This window comes from Dermacentor variabilis, unplaced genomic scaffold, assembly GCF_050947875.1.
Source record: "Dermacentor variabilis isolate Ectoservices unplaced genomic scaffold, ASM5094787v1 scaffold_14, whole genome shotgun sequence".
NCBI lineage: Eukaryota > Metazoa > Arthropoda > Arachnida > Ixodida > Ixodidae > Dermacentor > Dermacentor variabilis.
The window spans coordinates 11408336-11428365 of NW_027460302.1; the positions used below are offsets into that span (position 1 = coordinate 11408336).

Consider the following 20030-nt stretch of genomic DNA (forward strand, 5'->3'; position numbering starts at 1 on the left):
ATCGAGTCTGAAGACGATCCAGAGAATCCCATTCGCGACTTTTGACGGCCCCACTTATGCAACGTCGCTCTCAACGAACGCTTCGCCGTAAACGCGAGCGCCGGGCGCGCTGGTTCAACGCCCTCTTGCTGCTGTCTTTGTTCGTCTTCACTTCGCGTTCTGAACGGAAGAGGGACCCAAGAGCCCCAACGCCTTACAACGCCTCACTGTAGGTTTAGCGACTCCTGTTCCCAGCATGAACGCACAGCACGAGCGCACCCCACATGGAACGTTCCGCTAAGGCGAGTAGTTTAGCGACCATTTTGCGAATTAAATTTTTTAGCCAGTTTGTGCAATTATTTCGTGGGATGTTGATAGAGCTGCAGTCGACAATTCTGCGGCGCAACGCATCGGGTGCATGAGCTCGTGCTACTGGATACCGGAGCATTCTTTGCAATTTGCGCCCAGTCAAGCCGACGGAAAGAGGGGTGTCTTCAGGCGTATATGACACCCCCCCCCACCCCCACTAGCCTCTTGCACCCGGGGCCCACGGCCCCCCGGCCCCCCCTGTTGCTACGCCACTGGTTATTCTCATAAATACGGTTTTTTCAAAGTTAATTGACATTTGCCACTTCTCACACCAAGAAACTATTTTAGCAAGATCATTATTCAGCCTAATTTGTTCATCAGTCGAACTTATTTTCTCATACAGGACGCAGTCGTCCGCATATAACTTAACACGTACTGACAGGTTTTTAACAATATCATTAATAAACATTAAAAACAGCAGGGGGCCGAGGACGGATCCCTGGGGAACACCAGAATCGACAGGAACGTAATTGGAGCAAGTTTTATTCAGTTCGACAAACTGATGGCGATCAGATAGGTACGATTGTATCCATGTTAATATCTGTTTATTATTCTTGTGCGAAACCTTATCGAAAGCTTTTCGAAAGTCCATCAAGATAACATCAGCTTGTTTTCCTTCGTTGATTGCTGTCGCAAAATAATGGATTGTTTCGACCAGCTGAGTTCATGTGGAATACCCGCGTCTGAACCCGTGTTGAACAGCTGCCAGTACATTACGCTCGTCGAGGAAATTAGTTGGATGCTTATGAATGATGTGTTCCAATAATTTGCACGTTGTCGAAGTTAATGAAATAGGGCGATAATTTTCAATACACGTCTTCTTTCCACTTTTATGCATATGCTTAATTCTAGCAGTTTTCCAATCACACAGTAGAACACCTTCTTTCAATGATCGAGTGAATAGGACGCACAAATACTTTGAACACCCCTCTGCAAACTGTTTAAGGAAGGCATTCGGAATATCATCTGGTCCAGGTGATTTCTTAATATCCAGTTTTAACAATAGATTAAAAACACCCTCTTCAGAAACTATAACATCAGGCATGGAAGGAAGGGACATGCTAAAGGGTGGGAGACGGCCGTCATCTTTCGTGAAAACTTTCTTAAAGGTGTTATTAAAGGGAAGCTGAAGAGTCTGTCGAATTCAATAAGACGCTCATATAGGGATGCGGAAACCTCATAAACCATGTAGGTAAGATTTGGGGTTTTGTTTTCAATTAGGAGCGACGTAATCGTCGGTTAAAATTGCGCTGTAGCTTCGCCCCCCGTCGAATGCCGCGCGCTGCTGCTGACGCTGACGATGCGAGCGGAGACCGGAAACCGCGGTGTTGTGACGTCAACACTAGTGTTCCGTTTCTTCGCAGCCTCCGCGACCGTGCCTGACCGTGCATATTTCTGCGTGCGTGCCATCGTAATCTGCTTCGATCGACCCTGCATTCCTTTCTTGGTGCGTCTGCGCGTATGTAGAGTGGTAGTCAACGTGCGCAGCATCAACTGAAGTGGCGGGCCGATCATGCCGGCTTTCTGTGCAGCCTACGGTTGCACGAACACCAGCGGCCGCGACGATGTTGTCTTCCATTACTTCCCACAAGACAAGAAGCTTTTAACGAAGTGGGGGGCTGCTGTGAAGCGAAAGAATTCCAAGCCCTCAAGAACAACAGTGCTGTGCTCCAATCACTTCCGTGACGACGATTATCCCCAGAATTTATCATTAAAACGTGCGTTGGGTTTGCCAGTCAAGTCGGCTCGTCTAAGGCCCGGCGCAGTGCCGTCAGTGTTCGCGTAAGGAGCTCGTCACCGCTGTCAAGGCCAGCTTTCGCGAAAAGAAGGAATTCGGCCTGCGCAGTTGCTGTATATGGCCACAGAATGAGAGAGGACCACTTGCCACTAGCAGGCTTTCTAAACGCAGCGCGAAAAGATCGGAGCAACGAAAACAAAGACGGCACGAGTGCGGACTGACTGATGATAACTGGTGTTGGAAGGCCTTATAAATACACTAACTCGCCCAAACCAGGATTTTGATTTACTGCGAGCTCCTTCGTGTTAGCACGCTGAACGGAAGGTGCACGTTTATCTCCCGCCCTTGACGCAGGTTTCGTCGCAAAGCGCCGCGAATTTTCTACTTGCACGTGTGTTGTAAAACAGCCTGCATGCCGCTACCATAACGCAGTGCAAATGTAGAGTTTGCATGTGCTGGAAAGCCGGCGCACGCCAGGACGCTACGCTCCCCCCTTCTCTCGCGCACAGCGAGAAACCGACCGTCTAGTAGTAGTAGACCTAGTAGCCAAGATGAATTATGACCAACTCGCCCAACAAGACTTCTTTTTAAGTCGCGTAGCCGACGGAATTCGCCGCCTTTACGACTTCGGTTACGAGTAGTGTGCGGATGGCGCACAGATGAAGGTCACTACACGTACTGCATGAACCAGGAAGCTTTTCACGCGTTTAAACCGTCTTTGTAGATTGCAGACGGCTTTGAACAGCGAACAAATGCCGACGATCGCATCCCCGCTTACGTTCCACGAGGAGGCATGCAGGAACACAAAACTACAGTTGTTTGACCGGAAGCGAGCTCACTAGATAGGCGAAAGATTGGCGAGATCACTAGATCGCTTTGCAAAAAACATACTCACCAAAGAGAATTTCCAACATGAGGAGATCCCAAGACTTCGCTTTCGTTCGCGTCGAAAGCACTGCTCGCACCAGCATCGTTCGCTTTTTCGAGAGGCCGGCTCTTCGCAATCGGCTCGTACATGTAGGGAGTAACGCCGAACTCCTCAGAAAAACGCAGTCTCTCTTAAACTTTCCGTTACTGTCTCAGAAAAACAGCACCAAACTACCTGGCACCGCGCATCATGTGTAGCGGCAGCAGTCGGTTCGGACGAACACTAGTGTTGACGTCACGAGGCGCCCGACCAATCACAGGCAGAAACGAAATTTAAAAATTAAATTAGATTATGGGGTTTTACGTGCCAAAACCACTTTCTGATTATGAGGCACGCCGTAGTGGAGGACTCCGGAAATTTCGACCACCTGGGGTTCTTTAACGTGCACCTAAATCTAAGTACACGGGTGTTTTCGCATTTCGCCGCCATCGAAATGCGGCCGCCGTAGCCGGGATTTGATCCCGCGACCTCGTGCTCAGCAGCCTAACACCATAGCCACTGAGCAACCACGGCGGGTAGGCAGAAACGAGACGCACGAGCTGGGCGTATCCGCTGCTGCACTTTTCGTCGAAATAAAATATATTTGCGCTTTCTTTCGCTCAATTTTGATACGATATTCGAATTCGGAGGGTTGAAAACCATTATGTACAGATGTTCACTCATTTTTTCTGGAAAACCTTTCAGCTTCCCTTTAAACCCCCTCTGCAATTCGAGATCCTGAGGATAAACTGGAGCATATTCTCTGTCTTGGAGGTAATGCGGGCTATAGCCTGTGAGTTGCCCCCACGAGATTCCAGCAAGAGTCCGAGGACCCTGATGGAAAGCCGCCGCCTGCTTGAAGGAGCCCGAGCTCAAAAAACAGTGTTGGCTGACCCGGAGATGCAGGTGCCCCTCATCCAAACCAAAAGAAACTCTCTAAAACAGTGAAACCCAACACTGAGATGTGTACGGGCTGAGAGTATGTCAGGACAGTTGAGGTTGACTTTTCAGCTGCTGATAATCTTAGCTGTGACAAAGTTCAGCTCTCATACCGATGGGCTTGCTGTCAGTTGATAGAAATAGCTCATATTCAAAAATATTTACTTATGTATGCATCTCCTTTTCATTCGTATTTGAAAATGTTCGACTCAATTCGTAATGGGTTTTACCATTTCTTCGCTGTGCATTTTACTAACACCTTCTTTCTGTTTCCTTTTTAAATAAAATAGATGTTACTCCTTACTATTCTAACTGGATTAAGTCATTTTTTGTTCTAACATTCTTACTAGAGTGTGACAGCATCGGGCAACATGGCGTCAGCCTGACTTGACATAAAACAAAGTTCTGGCTCATTCAGGGAATTTTGCAAAGGTGCTCGGGGAAAACCTAGAGAACTCGGGGAATTTGGAAATGTCAACTTGGCAGGCACCCTGCAGATCCTACTTTCTCTATATATATGCAACAAATCTTATCAGGATTGGTTCAGTAGATGCCAAACAAACTTTCTCTGTTGTCATGCACTTAAGAGGTGCATAAGAGGTGCTGCATTAGATCTGCCTTAGCCCCTTAACTGCCATGACAAATTCTGGAAAAGATTGAGGAGTGCAAGAAAAATTGGCAAAAATCATCTTGTCACAATTACAAAAAACTGAACGCATACAGATGTGCAAAGAACGCCAAGAATTCACGACGAGTTTAATCGTTACTGACTGTAGAGGATGCTTGTTGTGATGGAGAGTTATCTCGTCACCAGCTGTTAAGGGGTCAACAGTGCGCTCAATTGTGCTGGCTGGCACATGCCAAAAAGCAGACTTGACATCACACAATGGGACAGCACCCTGTCCTTGTGTGTCCCATACTTTGCCGTTAAATGATGTGCTTTTATTGCAATAGTAATTATACAGACACCTCCAAGTGAATTTTCGTTGCCTGTGGGGCTCTGCATGTAATGGTATAAAGGTATAATGTGTATGTATGCTATACACTTCTTATCCATGCCATATGTGGAGGTTACGTAACTGCACCAGTCAATCGCTAATGTTGCTTATATCAGGTCTTCTGTTCTTGATGAAATTATTCCTCAGAATTTTGAGAATGGCAGCCCACAAACAAATGTCGTTAAAAACAACATTAACTGTTAAAAGTGCAAAACAATATCGGCACTCGGATCTGAATGCGATGCAATTGGCAGTGTAGTGGCACCTGTGCAATGTCATTACAGGCCGTACACGGTGAGCTTTGAAGGGCGGCAGAAAATTTGGCGCACCCACAGGTCACATTCGCATTAGTCATCATCATCATCAGCCTGGTTACGCCCACTGCAGGGCAAAGGCCTCTCCCATACTTCTCCAACAACCCCGGTCATGTACTAATTGTGGCCATGCCGTCCCTGCAAACTTCTTAATCTCATCCGCCCACCTAACTTTCTGCCGCCCCCTGCTGCGCCTCCCTTCCCTTGGGATCCAGTCCGTAACCCTTAATGACCATCGGTTATCCTCCCTCCTCATTACATGTCCTGCCCATTTCTTTTTCTTGATTTCAACTAAGATGTCATTAACTCGCGTTTGTTCCCTCACCCAATCTGCTCTTTTCTTATCCCTTAACGTTACATCTATCATTCTTCTTTCCATAGCTCGTTGCGTCGTCCTCAATTTGAGTAGAACCCTTTTCGTAAGCCGCCAGGTTTCTGCCCCGTAGGTGAGTACTGGTAAGACGCAGCTATTATACACTTTCCTCTTGAGGGATAATGGCAACCTGCTGTTCATGATCTGAGAATGCCTGCCAAACGCACCCCAGCCCATTCTTATTCTTCTGATTATTTCTGTCTCATGATCCGGATCTGCCGTCACTACCTGCCCTAAGTAGATGTATTCCCTTACAACTTCCAGTGCCTCGCTGCCTATTGTAAATTGCTGTTCTCTTCCGAGACTGTTAAACATTACTTTAGTTTTCTGCAGATTAATTTTTAAACCCACTCTTCTGCTTTGCCTCTCCAGGTCAGTGAGCATGTATTGCAATTGGTCCCCTGAGTTACTAAGCAAGGCAATATCATCAGCGAATCGCAAGTTACTAAGGTATTCTCCATCAACTTTTATCCCTAATTCTTCCCAATCCAGGTCTCTGAATACCTCCTGTAAACACGCTGTGAATAGCATTGGAGAGATCTTATCTCCCTGTCTGACGCCTTTCTTTATTGGGATTTTGTTGCTTTCTTTATGGAGGACTACGGTGGCTGTGGCTGTGGCTGTGGTTCGCATTAGTCGAACCCACCTATAGTTGCAACACCATCCAAGAATTAAAGGCGCCACACTAAACCTTGCTAGCCTAGTCTGTGCTCCACCCTCGGGGCGAAACTTCCAATTTTTTGGCAAAGCTTCCTGCTAATTTTAACAAGAGTTGCGCGATTCAATGGCTGAGCACTGGAATTCTACACAGACGGCACAATCTCGGCACCACTTGACCACCGTTTCTGTTGGGATGCATGTTGGACCAAGTTTGACAATGTGCGCGCCTTGGTCTAGGTAAACTCTATGGTCTAGGTGACTGCAGTTTTTGGCGCTTAGAGTGTTTTCCCCTTTACCTCCACATTCACCGTCTCACGAGTTGCAACAGGCTGTTAGTGGTGTGCACAGACATTGGCTATTTTCTGAAGAGTTGTTTTCTTTGAGCTATGCAAGTGCTTTGGCTTAATATACAATAATGAGTTTAGGTTAATTAAGTTAATAATAATCAAACGGTTCAAATGGAGTACTTACGATCTTCAAAACACTCTATCACTTACCAACACTACATAATACTAAACACACATCTACATAAACTTCGGGTTTTCTTGGAAATCATGCCCATGTCCTGAACACAAAACAGTTTAACCATTTTTCTTATCTATATCATCCTGATTGCTACTGTACATGTTCTTGGTGATCTCTTCTTGCTCTTTATTGCATCAAATGTCCACATATTACCCTTGCCAAAAGTGACGTTAAATAACAGCATACATCAAATAGGTACATTTCTTGACCCCAATTCCACCCTAAACGCCACATGCAAACCAGTAACATCTTTTTTTTCTAGTTCAGGTTAGGTTCAGTTCAGATAAGACACTCTGCTAGTCATAGGTTAGCATAATAAGCAGATACTCATTCATAATTACTCACAAATGTTTTCACAGGCTATGTACTTGCACTCATTCGTACTCAGCAACATTGAGTAGCGTTCATAGTCACTTCCATTCAAACTTACCAGTGGCCACTTGAGCCCCTGTCCACTCTGAATCACAGTGACTTTAACCAGCACTCGCAGCCGGTCACAGCTGCTTAAACCACTCAAATAATGCTCCACCCACGAAAGAGGTGCGGAGCGAGTGTCAGTCAGTGCACACGCGAGTATGCCTATGCTGTCAGTGCAGCTGTGAATAAAAGCGCACACACACACACACACACACAAAAATGGATAAACAGGTAAAATATCCATTTGCACCTGCAGAGGAGACTTGGGTCAAGCGATAAGTAGCAGACGACAGACAAAAGTTAAGCTACAATGTTTTTATTCAACCCTAAGCAAAAGAGCCCAGGCAAAGGCCCCATGTAATCTTGAAATATTGCACTAGCAGGTCACACGTACACACACGCACACACACACAGCTGTACATCGGCACATAAATACGGCACATTCTCCGAGGCGGGGAAGGACAACCTCCAGTCCGCAGAAACAGTTCCGGCACAGTTCACGGCACACATCGCACTTGGCTGCTCCGCAGGCCAGAGTCGATGAGCATGGAAGAGAGAGAAAAGAGGTGAACACAGTGGAAGTGGCTGCCCATTTTTGTTCCACCAATTTTGAAATTCCTTAATTTCTGCTCCAAAAATTCTTGTGTCAAAAATGCGTTTTGCCAACACACGGTCCTTTTGAGTGTAGCCCATAATGTTGAGTAGGAGTGTTCCCACGAGTTCACATGGCAGGGTGTCTACAATAGACTTCCATTAATTTGACTCCGGTTATTTCGATCCCGGCTGGTGCCCATGCATTTCGATGGGCCGAAACTTTTGTTATTTCGATCTCCAAAGTGGCCTTCGGCGGATGACTTAAACTTGATCGGTCAGCGCACGTGCACCTGACCCGTACACGGTGTCTGTCTTAGGGTACAGGGAATGGGTGCAGCACATGTCGGGAACATTTTCAAATGATTACCCTAACTCACAACGACCGATTATCGGCAAATGCCAACTCTGACGCACCTTTCTTCTTTTTTTGTTAAGAAAATTGGGCCGGAAGTTTTCTGCATGGTGCAGTCGGACACAAAAACCAAAATCGCCTTTGGAACATTTGCATGCTTTGGCCCATAACACAGATGTACTACGACGAAACTGACTTTGCTCGATCGTTCCTGTTTGAGCAGCACTTCTGCCACCAATACCAACACGTGGTTAGGAAAATTCCCCCGTGAAAATGCAAGAGCTAGCAGCCCTGACCAGGTGAAAATCACCGCGACTCCATATATTCACCAGGGATGAAAAACATAGGATGCCAAGGAAATGTGCGGGTTGTTTTTTCAGCTCCAAACAAGCTAAACACTCGGTGCAAAACCACTAACCCGATGAGAACAAGAAAGCCGGTCTGTGATAAGAAGCATGAAGATCAGTTCGCCACTTGCTCTGTAGGGGTAGTCTATCGTATTCCGCTACCTTGAGGTAAATGCTATATAGGTCAAACTGGAAGGTGCATCAGTGAATGCTTGAGAGAGCAAAGAAACAAAGTGAAGAGAGTATTGGGTGACTGTTTTCTAGTGCTTCATTGCAACACACGTACTTGTCACTCTCTTCTAGAAATCATCACTATTATAGGTGGCAATAAACGTGAGTCTGTAAGATTAATAATAGAAACCGAACACATCATCTCTGCTGCTCACCAATGTAAAAGCAAATCTACACTGTCCTTCTCCATGAAAGAAATGGATTATTTCCGCATGCCTTGAGAGCTGGCTTCATTAGCAATGTAACACTTGGGCTTTCTTTGATGTATCGGTTTTTTAAGATTGCTTTCGTGCTGTCATGTATCATAGAGGTTTACTGTGTACATGGTTTTGTGTGCGTGTAAGTACTACCAATCCTGGTGTTAAGATTTTGTCATTGATAGTGCTTACGTCCATCTTTCATTTCTTTTGGTGTCCTTGTTTTGCAGCACTATACCAGAGACCATTCCATGATGTTTGTAGGAAAGTGGCCACCATTGTACTACAATTTTTCTTGCTAAAAAATTGGGTGCACATTTGATTTCTACTTTGGGCACAGAGAAAGTGGGCAAATACTGCCAAATGAACCAGCAGTGTGTAGTGGCATTTTTTTGCCTCTTGTTTATTTCAACCCGCCTAATAATTCAATTGACTTCGTTGGGCCCGTCAGGGTTGAACTAATGGAAGCTGACTGCACTATGTTGGCGCTTTTAAATTGCCCAATTTTTTTCAAGCTTTAACAGATTGCTTATGAAAATTTTCACAATAAAAACTAATGGTTTGTCTCACCAAAGTACTAACCAGCCCATGATTTTAAACTACTGCCAGTAAGATGTCAGTCAGTTGGAACACACTATCAGATTTGACTTAATTGTGTGTTTAATGCAAACTACAACCACCCTAACACTCCTGCTCGCATAAAAAGGCGCCAATATTCTGCAGTTTGCAAAGATTCAGTTGAAACCATTGCTTACTTCTGCCATGCCACTATGTAAGCCATAACCACTGTATAAGTACTAATTTTCCTAATTTAGAATAGCTGAGGTGGAAATTCCCCACTATTTTTTTCCCTGAGAATTTCAGATTTTTTCTGATGGTAGACACCCTGCAATTGAAAGTTAAAGCTTTATTCAACATAGTGACAGCACAAGAGTTTTGTCCCATTGTCTGATGACAGCCACTATTGGTGGCTATGTGAAATGCACAGACAAGTGCCGAGAATCTGCCACACTGTGCAAACAACTCTCTTTTCAAGGGGCACCACCATGACTCTCAAGTTAGAGCATGCTTACATCTGGCAATGTCCATGCCAAAAATCCTCTCTGAAACGCACTGTTACTGGAGCACGCGCACAGGTAGCACATGGTTGGAACAGATTGTGCACTCTTAAGAAATGCACAAGACTAGGGAAAACACGGGGAAGGCAGGAGATCAAAATTCAAGACGATGTGCAAAACGAGAACAAGGTGAAAGCCGGAGCCAACGTTTCGACAAGTGGACTTGTCTTTTTCAAGGCGACATATGGTTTCCTCAGCACAGTATATATAGGTATTGTTCTTGTAAAGGGGAGAAGAGGTAATGCTCAACATAAGACTAGTAACATAAGATTAGCAACTGGCTCTCACATGCACTTCTAGGTTCTTAGTAACAAGCTGCTAGTAGAGGTTAGTTAAATGACTGCTAGGCTGGCAAACCTGTTGCATAAACAAGGATGGAGTTCCAAGAGCATGACCATACCATGTGTGTACAGTAGAACTTCGTTGACACGACCCCGTTTTGTACAATTTTCCAGTGCCAATGTTCGTGATCGAGAACACGAAATATGACCCTATACAGTTCTGCTTTTATTTGTACCGGTTAATACGTTTCTGGGAAACACAATCTTTCGGTACCACTGTTTAGTACATCACCAAACTGCGATTGTATGATAGGTGTTCACATGAGACCTAGCCACCATAACAAGAAAAGGTGCGAGGCGTGTGCAATCAAGGGCAGTACGTGCCTGCCAGGGCAGCTTCCCCGCAGTACTCGTCTGCCAGTGTCGCGTAAAAATGCCAAGAGGCACTTAGTTTCCTTCACCAGCAAATCTTGTGGGCTGTCGCACGATGCACTCAGTTATCCCCTCTAAACCTATTGTGATAAGCATCATTACCTATATGTAGTTTAGAAGAACTTGTTGTTGGGCGAGTTGGTACATAATAGCGAACATTGTTTAACTGCGCTAACAAACGGGGCGCAGACTTGCAACTAATGTTTATTCCACAAATACCACATATAAGTACATACACCACTGCGCGTGTGCGAGAAAAGAAAAGATAAAGGGAAGAAAAACCTTGTATATGCAAAACGCGACCTACCTACATTCGTTAATAAACCTCATCTTACTGTTGTGTAAATAAACTGAGGTGTCACTGACGCAGTCTTGTCCCTTCTTTCTAATAGGGTACACCTCGGGTAGCTCTCTGGCTCGGCTATCTCGGCAGCGGCACAAAATCTTTACTTCCTTCACGATCGGCTTGCACGGGCATGCCAAGCAGTGGACAGGCAGGTGCCCATTCGTTTTATTTCTAATTGACAATTCATGCTCACGCAAGCGCACATTCACACACCTTCCTGTTTGGCCTATGTAAACTTTGCCGCATGATAGAGGTATCTGATAAACTACTCCAACACTGCAATCGACGTGGAAAATGGCGTGTTTTGTTCCGCACCCTTGGATCCTAGCTTTACTTCTTCCTATGCGCGAGCATATCCCAGCGAGCTTGCCGGGAGCCGAGAACACTATCTCAACTCCATACCGTTTCACAACCTTTTTTAAGTTGTGGGAAGTCTTGTGAGCATAAGGCACAACTTTACGTTTCTTATCCTTGCACTCCCTTGCGTCTTCAGTTATCTTGCCTTCCGTCTTTATCTTCTTAAGCACTGCCTCCACTACTGCTGTGACTGATTGCGGGAAACCTGCTTCTTCCAACCTTACAATCAGCCTGTCAAAGCTTTCCTGTATTTTGTGCGTGCAGGACTTTCTTAAGGCTGATATGATACACTGGGTGGCTATTGCCCGCTTTACCGTTTTCGAATGAGCCGCATCGTAGGGCACGGAGTAAGACAATTAGGAGGTGAAACTCCCGTCAGCGCGAGCAAGTGCCAGCGACCAGATAAGGTCACAATTGTTGTATGCACCGACGGGGCCGTATACAGTGGAGGCGTCATGCGGCGCGTCGTAGAAGCCGCAGCAAAAAAAAAAAAATGCAGTGCCTGGGCCGGCGGCTCCCGCTTGCTCTTAACGGCGGTAATTTCTTTCCAGGCCCCCAGCCTGATAACGGCTCCGCGGGCTTGTGACCTTTTCTGGTCGCCGCAAACAGCGGAGTTTCCACTCCTAAATGTTTCTTGCTCCATGTCGTAGGGCAACAATTTTTTTGGGATCTTGGGTTATATTTCCAGCACACATGGTCGTCACAGAAGCTTATAGCGCTGTCTAAAAACTGAATATTATCCTTTGTTAGTTCATGGGTGAAAGTCAAACCTTCACCAAGGCGCTGAAAGATGTGTAGTACACCTGCGATGGCGTCGTCATACGTGGAACTGGCTTGCTTCATTAAAAGTACAAGAAAATCGTCAACATAACGAAACACGGTAGCAACCTGGTCACGATCGATTTCTTTGTTTACCGCCCTGTCAAATTCCGATAAGTAAACATAGCACAAGATAGGAGCAATGCAGGAGCCTATACATATACCTTCTTTCTGCACGTAAAAGTCTTCTTTAAACTGGATGAAGGTAGAGTTGAGGTAAAACTCAAGCAACGCTAAAAACCTATCAACAGTCAACCCGGCATAATTCTGAAAAGACACTTCGCCATTAACTTCAATACATTTCTGAACAGCCTGAAACAACGCAGCATGAGGGATAGAATAAAACAAATCTTCTATGTCAATGGAAAAAGCATGGCCATTATCGTCATACGACTCTATAAACCTAGTAACAGCTTCCTGTTGGAAAGTTGGAAGAAGCAGGTTTCCCGCAATCAGTCATTTCAGCGGTAGTGGAGGCAGTGCTTAAGAGGATAAAGACGGAAGGCAATATTACTGAAGACGCAAGGGAGTGCAAGGATAAGAAACATAAAGTTGTGCCTTATGCTCACAAGACTTCCCACAACATAAAAAAGGTTGTGAAACGGTATGGAGTTGAGATAGCGTTCTCGGCTCCCAGCAAGCTCGCTGGGATATGCACGTGCATAGGAAGAAGTAAAGCTAGGATCCAAGGGTGCGAAACAAAACATGCCATTTTCCACGTCGATTGCAGTGTTGGAGTAGTTTATCAGATACCTCTATCATGCGGCAAAGTTTACGTAGGCCAAACAGGAAGGTGCGTGAATGTGCGCTTGCGTGACTATGAATTGTCAATTAGAAATACAACGAATGGGCACCTGCGTGTCCACTGCTTGGCGTGCCCGTGCAAGCCGATCGTGAAGGAAGTAAAGATTTTGTGCCGCTGCCGAGATAGCCGAGCCAGAGAGCTACTCGAGGCGTACCATATTAGAAAGAAAGGACAAGACTGTGTCAGTGACACCTCAGGTTATTTGCACAACAGTGAGATGAGGTTTATTGACGAGCATAGGTAGGTCGCGTTTTGCATATACAAGGTTTTTCTTTCCTTTATCTTTTCTTTTCTCGCACATGCGCAGTGGTGTATGTCGGCGGTGTACTTAAATGTGGTCTTTGTGGAATAAATATTAGTTGCAAGTCTGCACCCGTCCTTGTCCCATGCTGTCTCTGTGGTCCGTTTGTTAGCGCAGTTAAAAAATGTTTGCTTTACCTATATGTTTCAGTGCGTTTGGCGTGGTGCCATTGGAAGCGTCTACTGCATGCCCTTAACAGGTTATAACCAAAACACGAAGTGAGTGGCATGTTTTGCTCTGGCGACATCGTATTCCAGCATCGCCCACCAGCTCAATCTTGTTTCATGTCACTGTCTGAAAACACGATGAGTAAAACGTGAACAAGGTGAATGCAGGAGCTGTTTCGACAAGTGGACTTGTCTTCTTCAAGGCGACGTACGCTTTCCTCGCCACAGTATATATAGGTGGGGTTCTTCTAAAGGGGAGAGGGTGTGGCGAGGAAAGCGTACGTCGCCTTGAAGAAGACAAGTCCACTTGTCGAAACGTTGGCTCCTGCATTCACCTTGTTCATATATATACGGTGGCGAGGAAAGTATACGTCGCCTTGAAGAAGACAAGTCCACTTGTCAAAACGTTGGCTCCTGCATTCACCATGTTCACGTTTTAGAATTTCCATCTCCCGCATTCCCAGTCTTTTGTCTGAAAACACGCGACAGGAACACAACAACATGGGCCTCGAGCCCCACCAGCTTGGCACAGGTCAGCGTCTCGTGCTGCAATAACTGACGCAATGCTTCTCATCAGGTAGTCTCAGCTGCAGTTGTGTTTGCCAATTTTTTTTTTCAAGACGTATGAACAAGGTTCTACTGTACTGTGCTTCCTACAGTTACACAGAGAAAGCTTGTGGTAATGCAGGGTAGTGAAGGCCTTTAATTGCCATGCTTCTTGAAGATGCGTCCTGCACAATTAGTGCGCTGGTTGCTCAACTTGGAGAAAAAATTATGAGTTCACACTTGCCGTTTGTCACTTTAAATTGTAGGTTTTTACTTATGCTTACTTATGTCATGCGTTAGTTAACATAAATGCACAATGTATTATGCCATGGCGAATCATTGATGTTAGTGACACACTAAAGGTTCTTTGTTTAATAAACTGCATATAGTAAACTTCTGATTTTTCGGGCTCCCTAGGGGATGCGAGAACGGCCGAAAAATCGGGCTGTCCGAAAAAAATGAATGCAGCAGCCCCCGAAGTCTCAAATCACCACAGGCATGTCTGAAGTAGCTCAGAAGGCCTGTAAGTACACTTATTAGTCAGATCGGTGCTCATACTATGACAGGAGATGGCGGGTGCACACGTGCATAATTAATGAATACATAGTGTACCGTGACAATTACCCCTTCCCACTCTTGGTATGCTTCACTACGAAAAATGAGGCGAAGCTGACTTTCTAACCGGCATTATGCAACGCTGTGGTGGCTATGGCTGCCAGTGGATTTGCGTCCCAGGCTGCCCGTTCGAGGCAGGCAAGATAATCAAAATGGCAGCGGTGGTAACATTGACATCTCTTCTGGCGCTGCAGTCATGGCAAGAAGTCCGGAAAATCAAATGGAGAAGCATCTTTGCTTCTGAAATTTCAGATGTTCTTATACATTGATTCTATGGGGTACGTGGCAGTGCCGCGAAGGCGTCAGAAAAATTGGCCATTAACTGTATCCCCCATGTTCATTCCTATATGTTTTGTTGCGTGCAACTTGTAAGTCTATGCGTGTCCCGCCTGAAGGAAAGGTAAAAAAAAAAGAGGCTAGACAGTGCTGTGGTGTGCAGTCTTCTTTACTTTTCCATGCATCATCTGTGTGCTGATTAAGCAGAAGATGAATATGCCAGAACATAAGGGAGTTGATGATACGGGCCCAGCATATTCTACTACAGAAATTGCAGGCCATAATGCCATCATACCCACACCTCATCAGAAATTTTTGCAATCTGGTGCTAGTGTCGACAGGAAGTACAAACACTACGGTTCATCAAGCATCGCAATGAAGTGGAGCACTACAAGGACTTGCCTAAACTTTGGCTTTCAGTGGCTCTGCGACTTTGTAAATTGATCATTTCCAACAATAGGCACTGCTTAAAAACATGGTGACCATAATGTTTTCTTGCAGCTGCTTCTGGTGCTTGCAGTACACAAAAAACATGGCAAGTTATGCCGAAGGAGCTATTGCTAAGGGGTTTAGTTTGGGCAACACCTATAGTGCGATGCAAGTGCAACAATGTGTGGTGATTATGCACGTGTGCATGATCATATTACCTTAAAGAGCATAGAAAACTTATGACTGCTCTATTATATAGAATAAAAAAAAATTAAGCATAACAATGCAACACCGTCTGAAGCCAAAGCACAAAGATGCTCCATCTTCGTGCTTGTGGAAGAATTCCTGCATTTAAGCCATCATTTCCATGTTAGCCGAATGACTGCAGAACCAGAGTTCCTTTTAGGAAATTCTATGGACAAGAGATACCGTATTTACTTGCATAATGATCGCACCCTTGAACTTTGTTGTCAAAATTCGATTTTTTCCTTTCCCGTGTAATGAACACACCTCGAACTAGCTGCAGCGATATGTCGTGTGCCAAGTCTAGCTAATGATAATCATGCTTACCATCTGTCAAATGCTGCGCGAACGACTCTTCCAAGACGTACCAAGCCGGTCTGCACACACCCAATATTCTTAAGCAGATGCCCCATTTCATTCCTTTCATCACTTTCTGCACTTCCATGAAAAAAAGCTACAACAAAACTTGCCTCGGCTTTATTATTTGTAGGCTTCATAATGGTTTTGGTCAACAACAACCTAAAGGGCGCCTTTCGATTCTTCGTCTGCACTCATGGGCACGCAACAAATCGCGAGCGGCAACGATAGTGGCCATGTTTACATTGATATGTTAGAAGTGTACCCTATTCATATGACGATGCTTTAACGCAGCTAAGACAAATGCCGCAGTTTTTGCAGCATGCCTGCCATGTGTTTCTATGTCACTGGCAGCTAAGCGCGCCCATCTCTGTTTCTGTCCCCTCAAAGTGGGCATGGCTAGGTTATTGCAGCAAACTTGCTGATATTATTGATACGGAAAAAACTGTTTCAATGTTGGTAATGTACTCACAAGAATAAAAATAATCGCGTTCGGCACGTTCGGCTTGCTCCGCTGGCCGCCATCTTTGTTTTAGTGTCCTGCACTGACAGCGGCAGCCGCCTGCTTGTCATCCCATAGCAAATGCGGGATGAAAAAAGAAAATGTTTCTTTTCGTGGGAAATCTAACTCGCATAATGATCGCACCACTGAATTTGCGTCAATTTTTTTTACAAAAAAGCGCGATCATTATGCGAGTAAATACGGTAAGAGGAGAAACACTCGTTCAACCTTAGCAAGCACTTCGGGAAGTTGCAGCCTTGCTTCACGGGGCGACAGCCGATTGGAAGGATCCTTCTTCACCTGGGTTGCCGCTTTTCCTTCCCGGGTATGGCCCACACTCACTCCACCGTAATCAGGGAGTGGATCATGCTGCAGTGGAAAATTTAAAACACGGTTCACAAGTCTGCAAGAGCAGTTCTACTTCCAGCAGCACAGCCACAAGAACAAAGTTCACTCAGGCAGTTTGACCATAAAAGGAAACATTCATGTGCATGCACGCTTTCCATACCTCATTCTACTGTTAAGCCAGAGCTCATAAAGTGTAAAATGTGTGTGTGTGACCATTTGAAACATTAAAGGGTAACTCAACGGAAACACTATATCAGTTTGGACTGATAAAGTGCATTAATGGAACAGAAAATTAAGGCCAAAATTCCATAATTGGATTTTGTGTCAAAACCACAGCACCTGAAGTATTTTCCCATATTGGTGTCGTTGAGGTAGAGTAAACCTTTGAACAAAACAGCACAAAGGACAGGACACAGCATGTAGCAAACAGACACACAGAGAACTGACTTCCAACTAATTTTCATTAACAGCAGGTCACATTATTTTAACAGCATTCACAACCAGCAATCCAAGCCATCGCACATGCATACAATGCTATTTATCACTGTAACATTTTTATTGTTGGCAGTCACTTATTAACCCTTTGAGGGTCAATGACGTTAAGTATACGACACCGTCTGTACATTTAAATAGCGCGCCTCCCTCTCTCAGTTTTTGTTGCATGGTTTGTTTTAGCGCTAGTTTGCTCTCGCGCGTCTACTATATGCTACCGCTCGTACGGGCGGATGGCGGTTTGTGCTTTGTTCCACGGGCGGTTTTGGCTTCTTGCGCTTGCAAAACTGATGGCTATCTCGTTACTAATCGCTCAAAGGGCGACCGCTTGTTTCTCACTCGTTTAGTGCTCACGGAGGTGCGCATAGGAACAGTGCCGCCGTGCATGCATTTCCACTGCTTTTTTTTTTTTTTTTTGAGACTCGCGAAAACTAATTGCTTCTGGTTGGCGATAACATGAAGATTAGCGGAAGTTTGTCACGTTTTGCTATTTTGACGAGCACACAACCACATAGTTTTCTTGAGTGCGCGCACCTACGCAGTTCGATTACGTTATGGATGTACATATTAGTGTAAGAGCAGGAACACTTGAGTCTTGCGAAATATTCTCGTGTGCGCACTTTCAAAGCCTTGAACTATAACAATGCATCAAATTTTCAGTTCTTATAAGTTTATTTCCTTTCTTAATGTTGTTATTTATGAATGAAGAGTACATATATAGCAAAGCAAAATATTTTTTATTGCAAAGCAATACTACTTTAGGTTGCACTTCAGCCCGTTCCGTGGTGAGGCGGTGGTAGGCACCATTGACCTTTAGCGTGACCTCGCTGCGTGACGTCACACCACGTGACCTAGAGTGACGTCACACCAGCTGTGTAAAAACGGGGCCCCATCTCACGCCGTCGCGAGGCAAGGAGGTAGCCACCAACGGCGGCCTAACTCCCGCTTCTCTCACCAGGGGCGCTACGGTCGGTGTGACGTCACACCAGCTGTGTAAAAACGGGGCCCCATCTCACGCCGTCGCAAAGCGAGGCGGTAGCCACCAACGGCGGCCTAACTCCCGCTCCTCTCACAAGGGGCGCTACTGACAGAGTGACGTCACACCAGCTGTATAAAACAGCTCCGCTCCTCTCGCCAAGGCAGTCATACAGCCAGATGTTACGATGGTGCCTACGAACAAGGCAGCTCGGCAGAATGCAAAGAGGAAGCATCAGCGAGCTACGGAGACGGAAGAAGAACGAGAAGAACGACTTTCTAAGCGGCGTGCCCAGTATGCAGCTCGGCGACAACGTGCCATCGCCAATCTTGGTTAAGAGAGTTGAGAAGACTGCGTCGCTTTGGCGGACAACTTGGGTTAGGGGGAAGTATTCCAGGTGATGCCACGGTAGAACATCTGTGTTATACACGGCTCCACACGACTTTGCACTTGTACACCTTGGGTGCTCTAACGGGCGGCAGCTGCCTCATGTCTCCACATAGAATGATATCGAAGCCCCCAAAGGGTTCCAACATCCTGTCCGGCCTTATTTCACGAAGCCGCCGGTCCACTTGTCGAAGCAGGTCCGAAGATAACATGCTGACCTCGTCGATAATGATACATCTCACTCCTCTGAACAGGGATAGTGTACACTCCTCTGTGTACACTATTGCTTCGCAATCACCAGGCTTAACCAAGCTAAGCCACGGCCGTTTTTTCTCACTTTACGGTCACCGTAGAAAAATTACGGTAAATTTTTTTCCAAATAAGTCCCTAAGAAGAATTGGAATCTGCAATAAAAAAAAATCTCTAGTTTAATACTGGCCATGAGGGCAGAATGCAAAAAATCTCATGCACCGCGCATTGAGTGCATGTCAAAAATAATCCGGAGTCCCCAACCACAGTCTGCGCCTCATATTCAAATTGAGGTTCTAGCATGTAAAACTCCCGAATTAAATTTTTTATATCACTGAATGGTGCAATAAACTGTAGTATTTCTAACACTGTCAAATTTTTTCGTAGCTGAAAAAGATTGCTTATTTCTGTCGTACACGTGCCTCATACGTATCGTCTAGCTGTGCAAGGAACTGGGAGCTTTAGTTGCACAGGCCTCAGTATTTGCTCAATCTTCTTTTACATTCGTTCAAAATCAAAACAATTTTCTTGCATGTTCTCCAGAAAAGAATTCAAAAAAGTCAATCCCCGCACGTATTATACCCTTGTCAAGAGGGCAAGTTAAGTGCACTTTGGGACCTTGTGTAACACTTTAGGCTACGCGGTGCTAAACGGGAAAACGGAGCGCACTCGCAGTAAAAAAAAAAAAATCGGTGACAGACTAATATTGTGTTTTTTTTTGAAGATGTAGATTAAAAATAAAAAAACTTCTTAAAGGTGATTGTTTTAGTTGTATTATAAATACAAAACAATCTTAATCTATATTTACTCAACAAAAACAAAAATATTTTTATTATAAGAGTGTTGCAAGTCAACGCCAGCCAAGACTAATGCCTAGCCAATCCAGAACAAGATGGTGGTGTGCGAGGAGGCAGCATTTGGTCCTGTCATAACAGAATATCAGCGAATTCTGCTCTGATTATTTTGCTAAAAGCTGTTCAACAACTAAAACGAACTTCTGTGTCCTTTTTCCATGCATTACATTTTGTATTGCTGAAACCACTG

The 20030-nt window shown here is 45.1% G+C and overlaps 1 protein-coding gene across 1 annotated transcript in view; it reads right to left on the reverse strand.

The window, feature by feature from the left end:
- Positions 1–7519: 7519 nt before the first annotated feature.
- Positions 7520–20030, reverse strand: part of cni (protein cornichon) — an 84682-nt gene continuing 72171 nt past the window's right edge. The window contains exons 5-6 of the mRNA XM_075677918.1: positions 16763–16903; positions 7520–7738 (exon numbers count right to left, since the gene is read on the reverse strand). Coding sequence (XP_075534033.1) covers positions 16873–16903 — 31 coding nt within the window. The 3' untranslated portion in view covers positions 7520–7738; positions 16763–16872. The remainder of the gene's footprint in view (positions 7739–16762; positions 16904–20030) is intronic.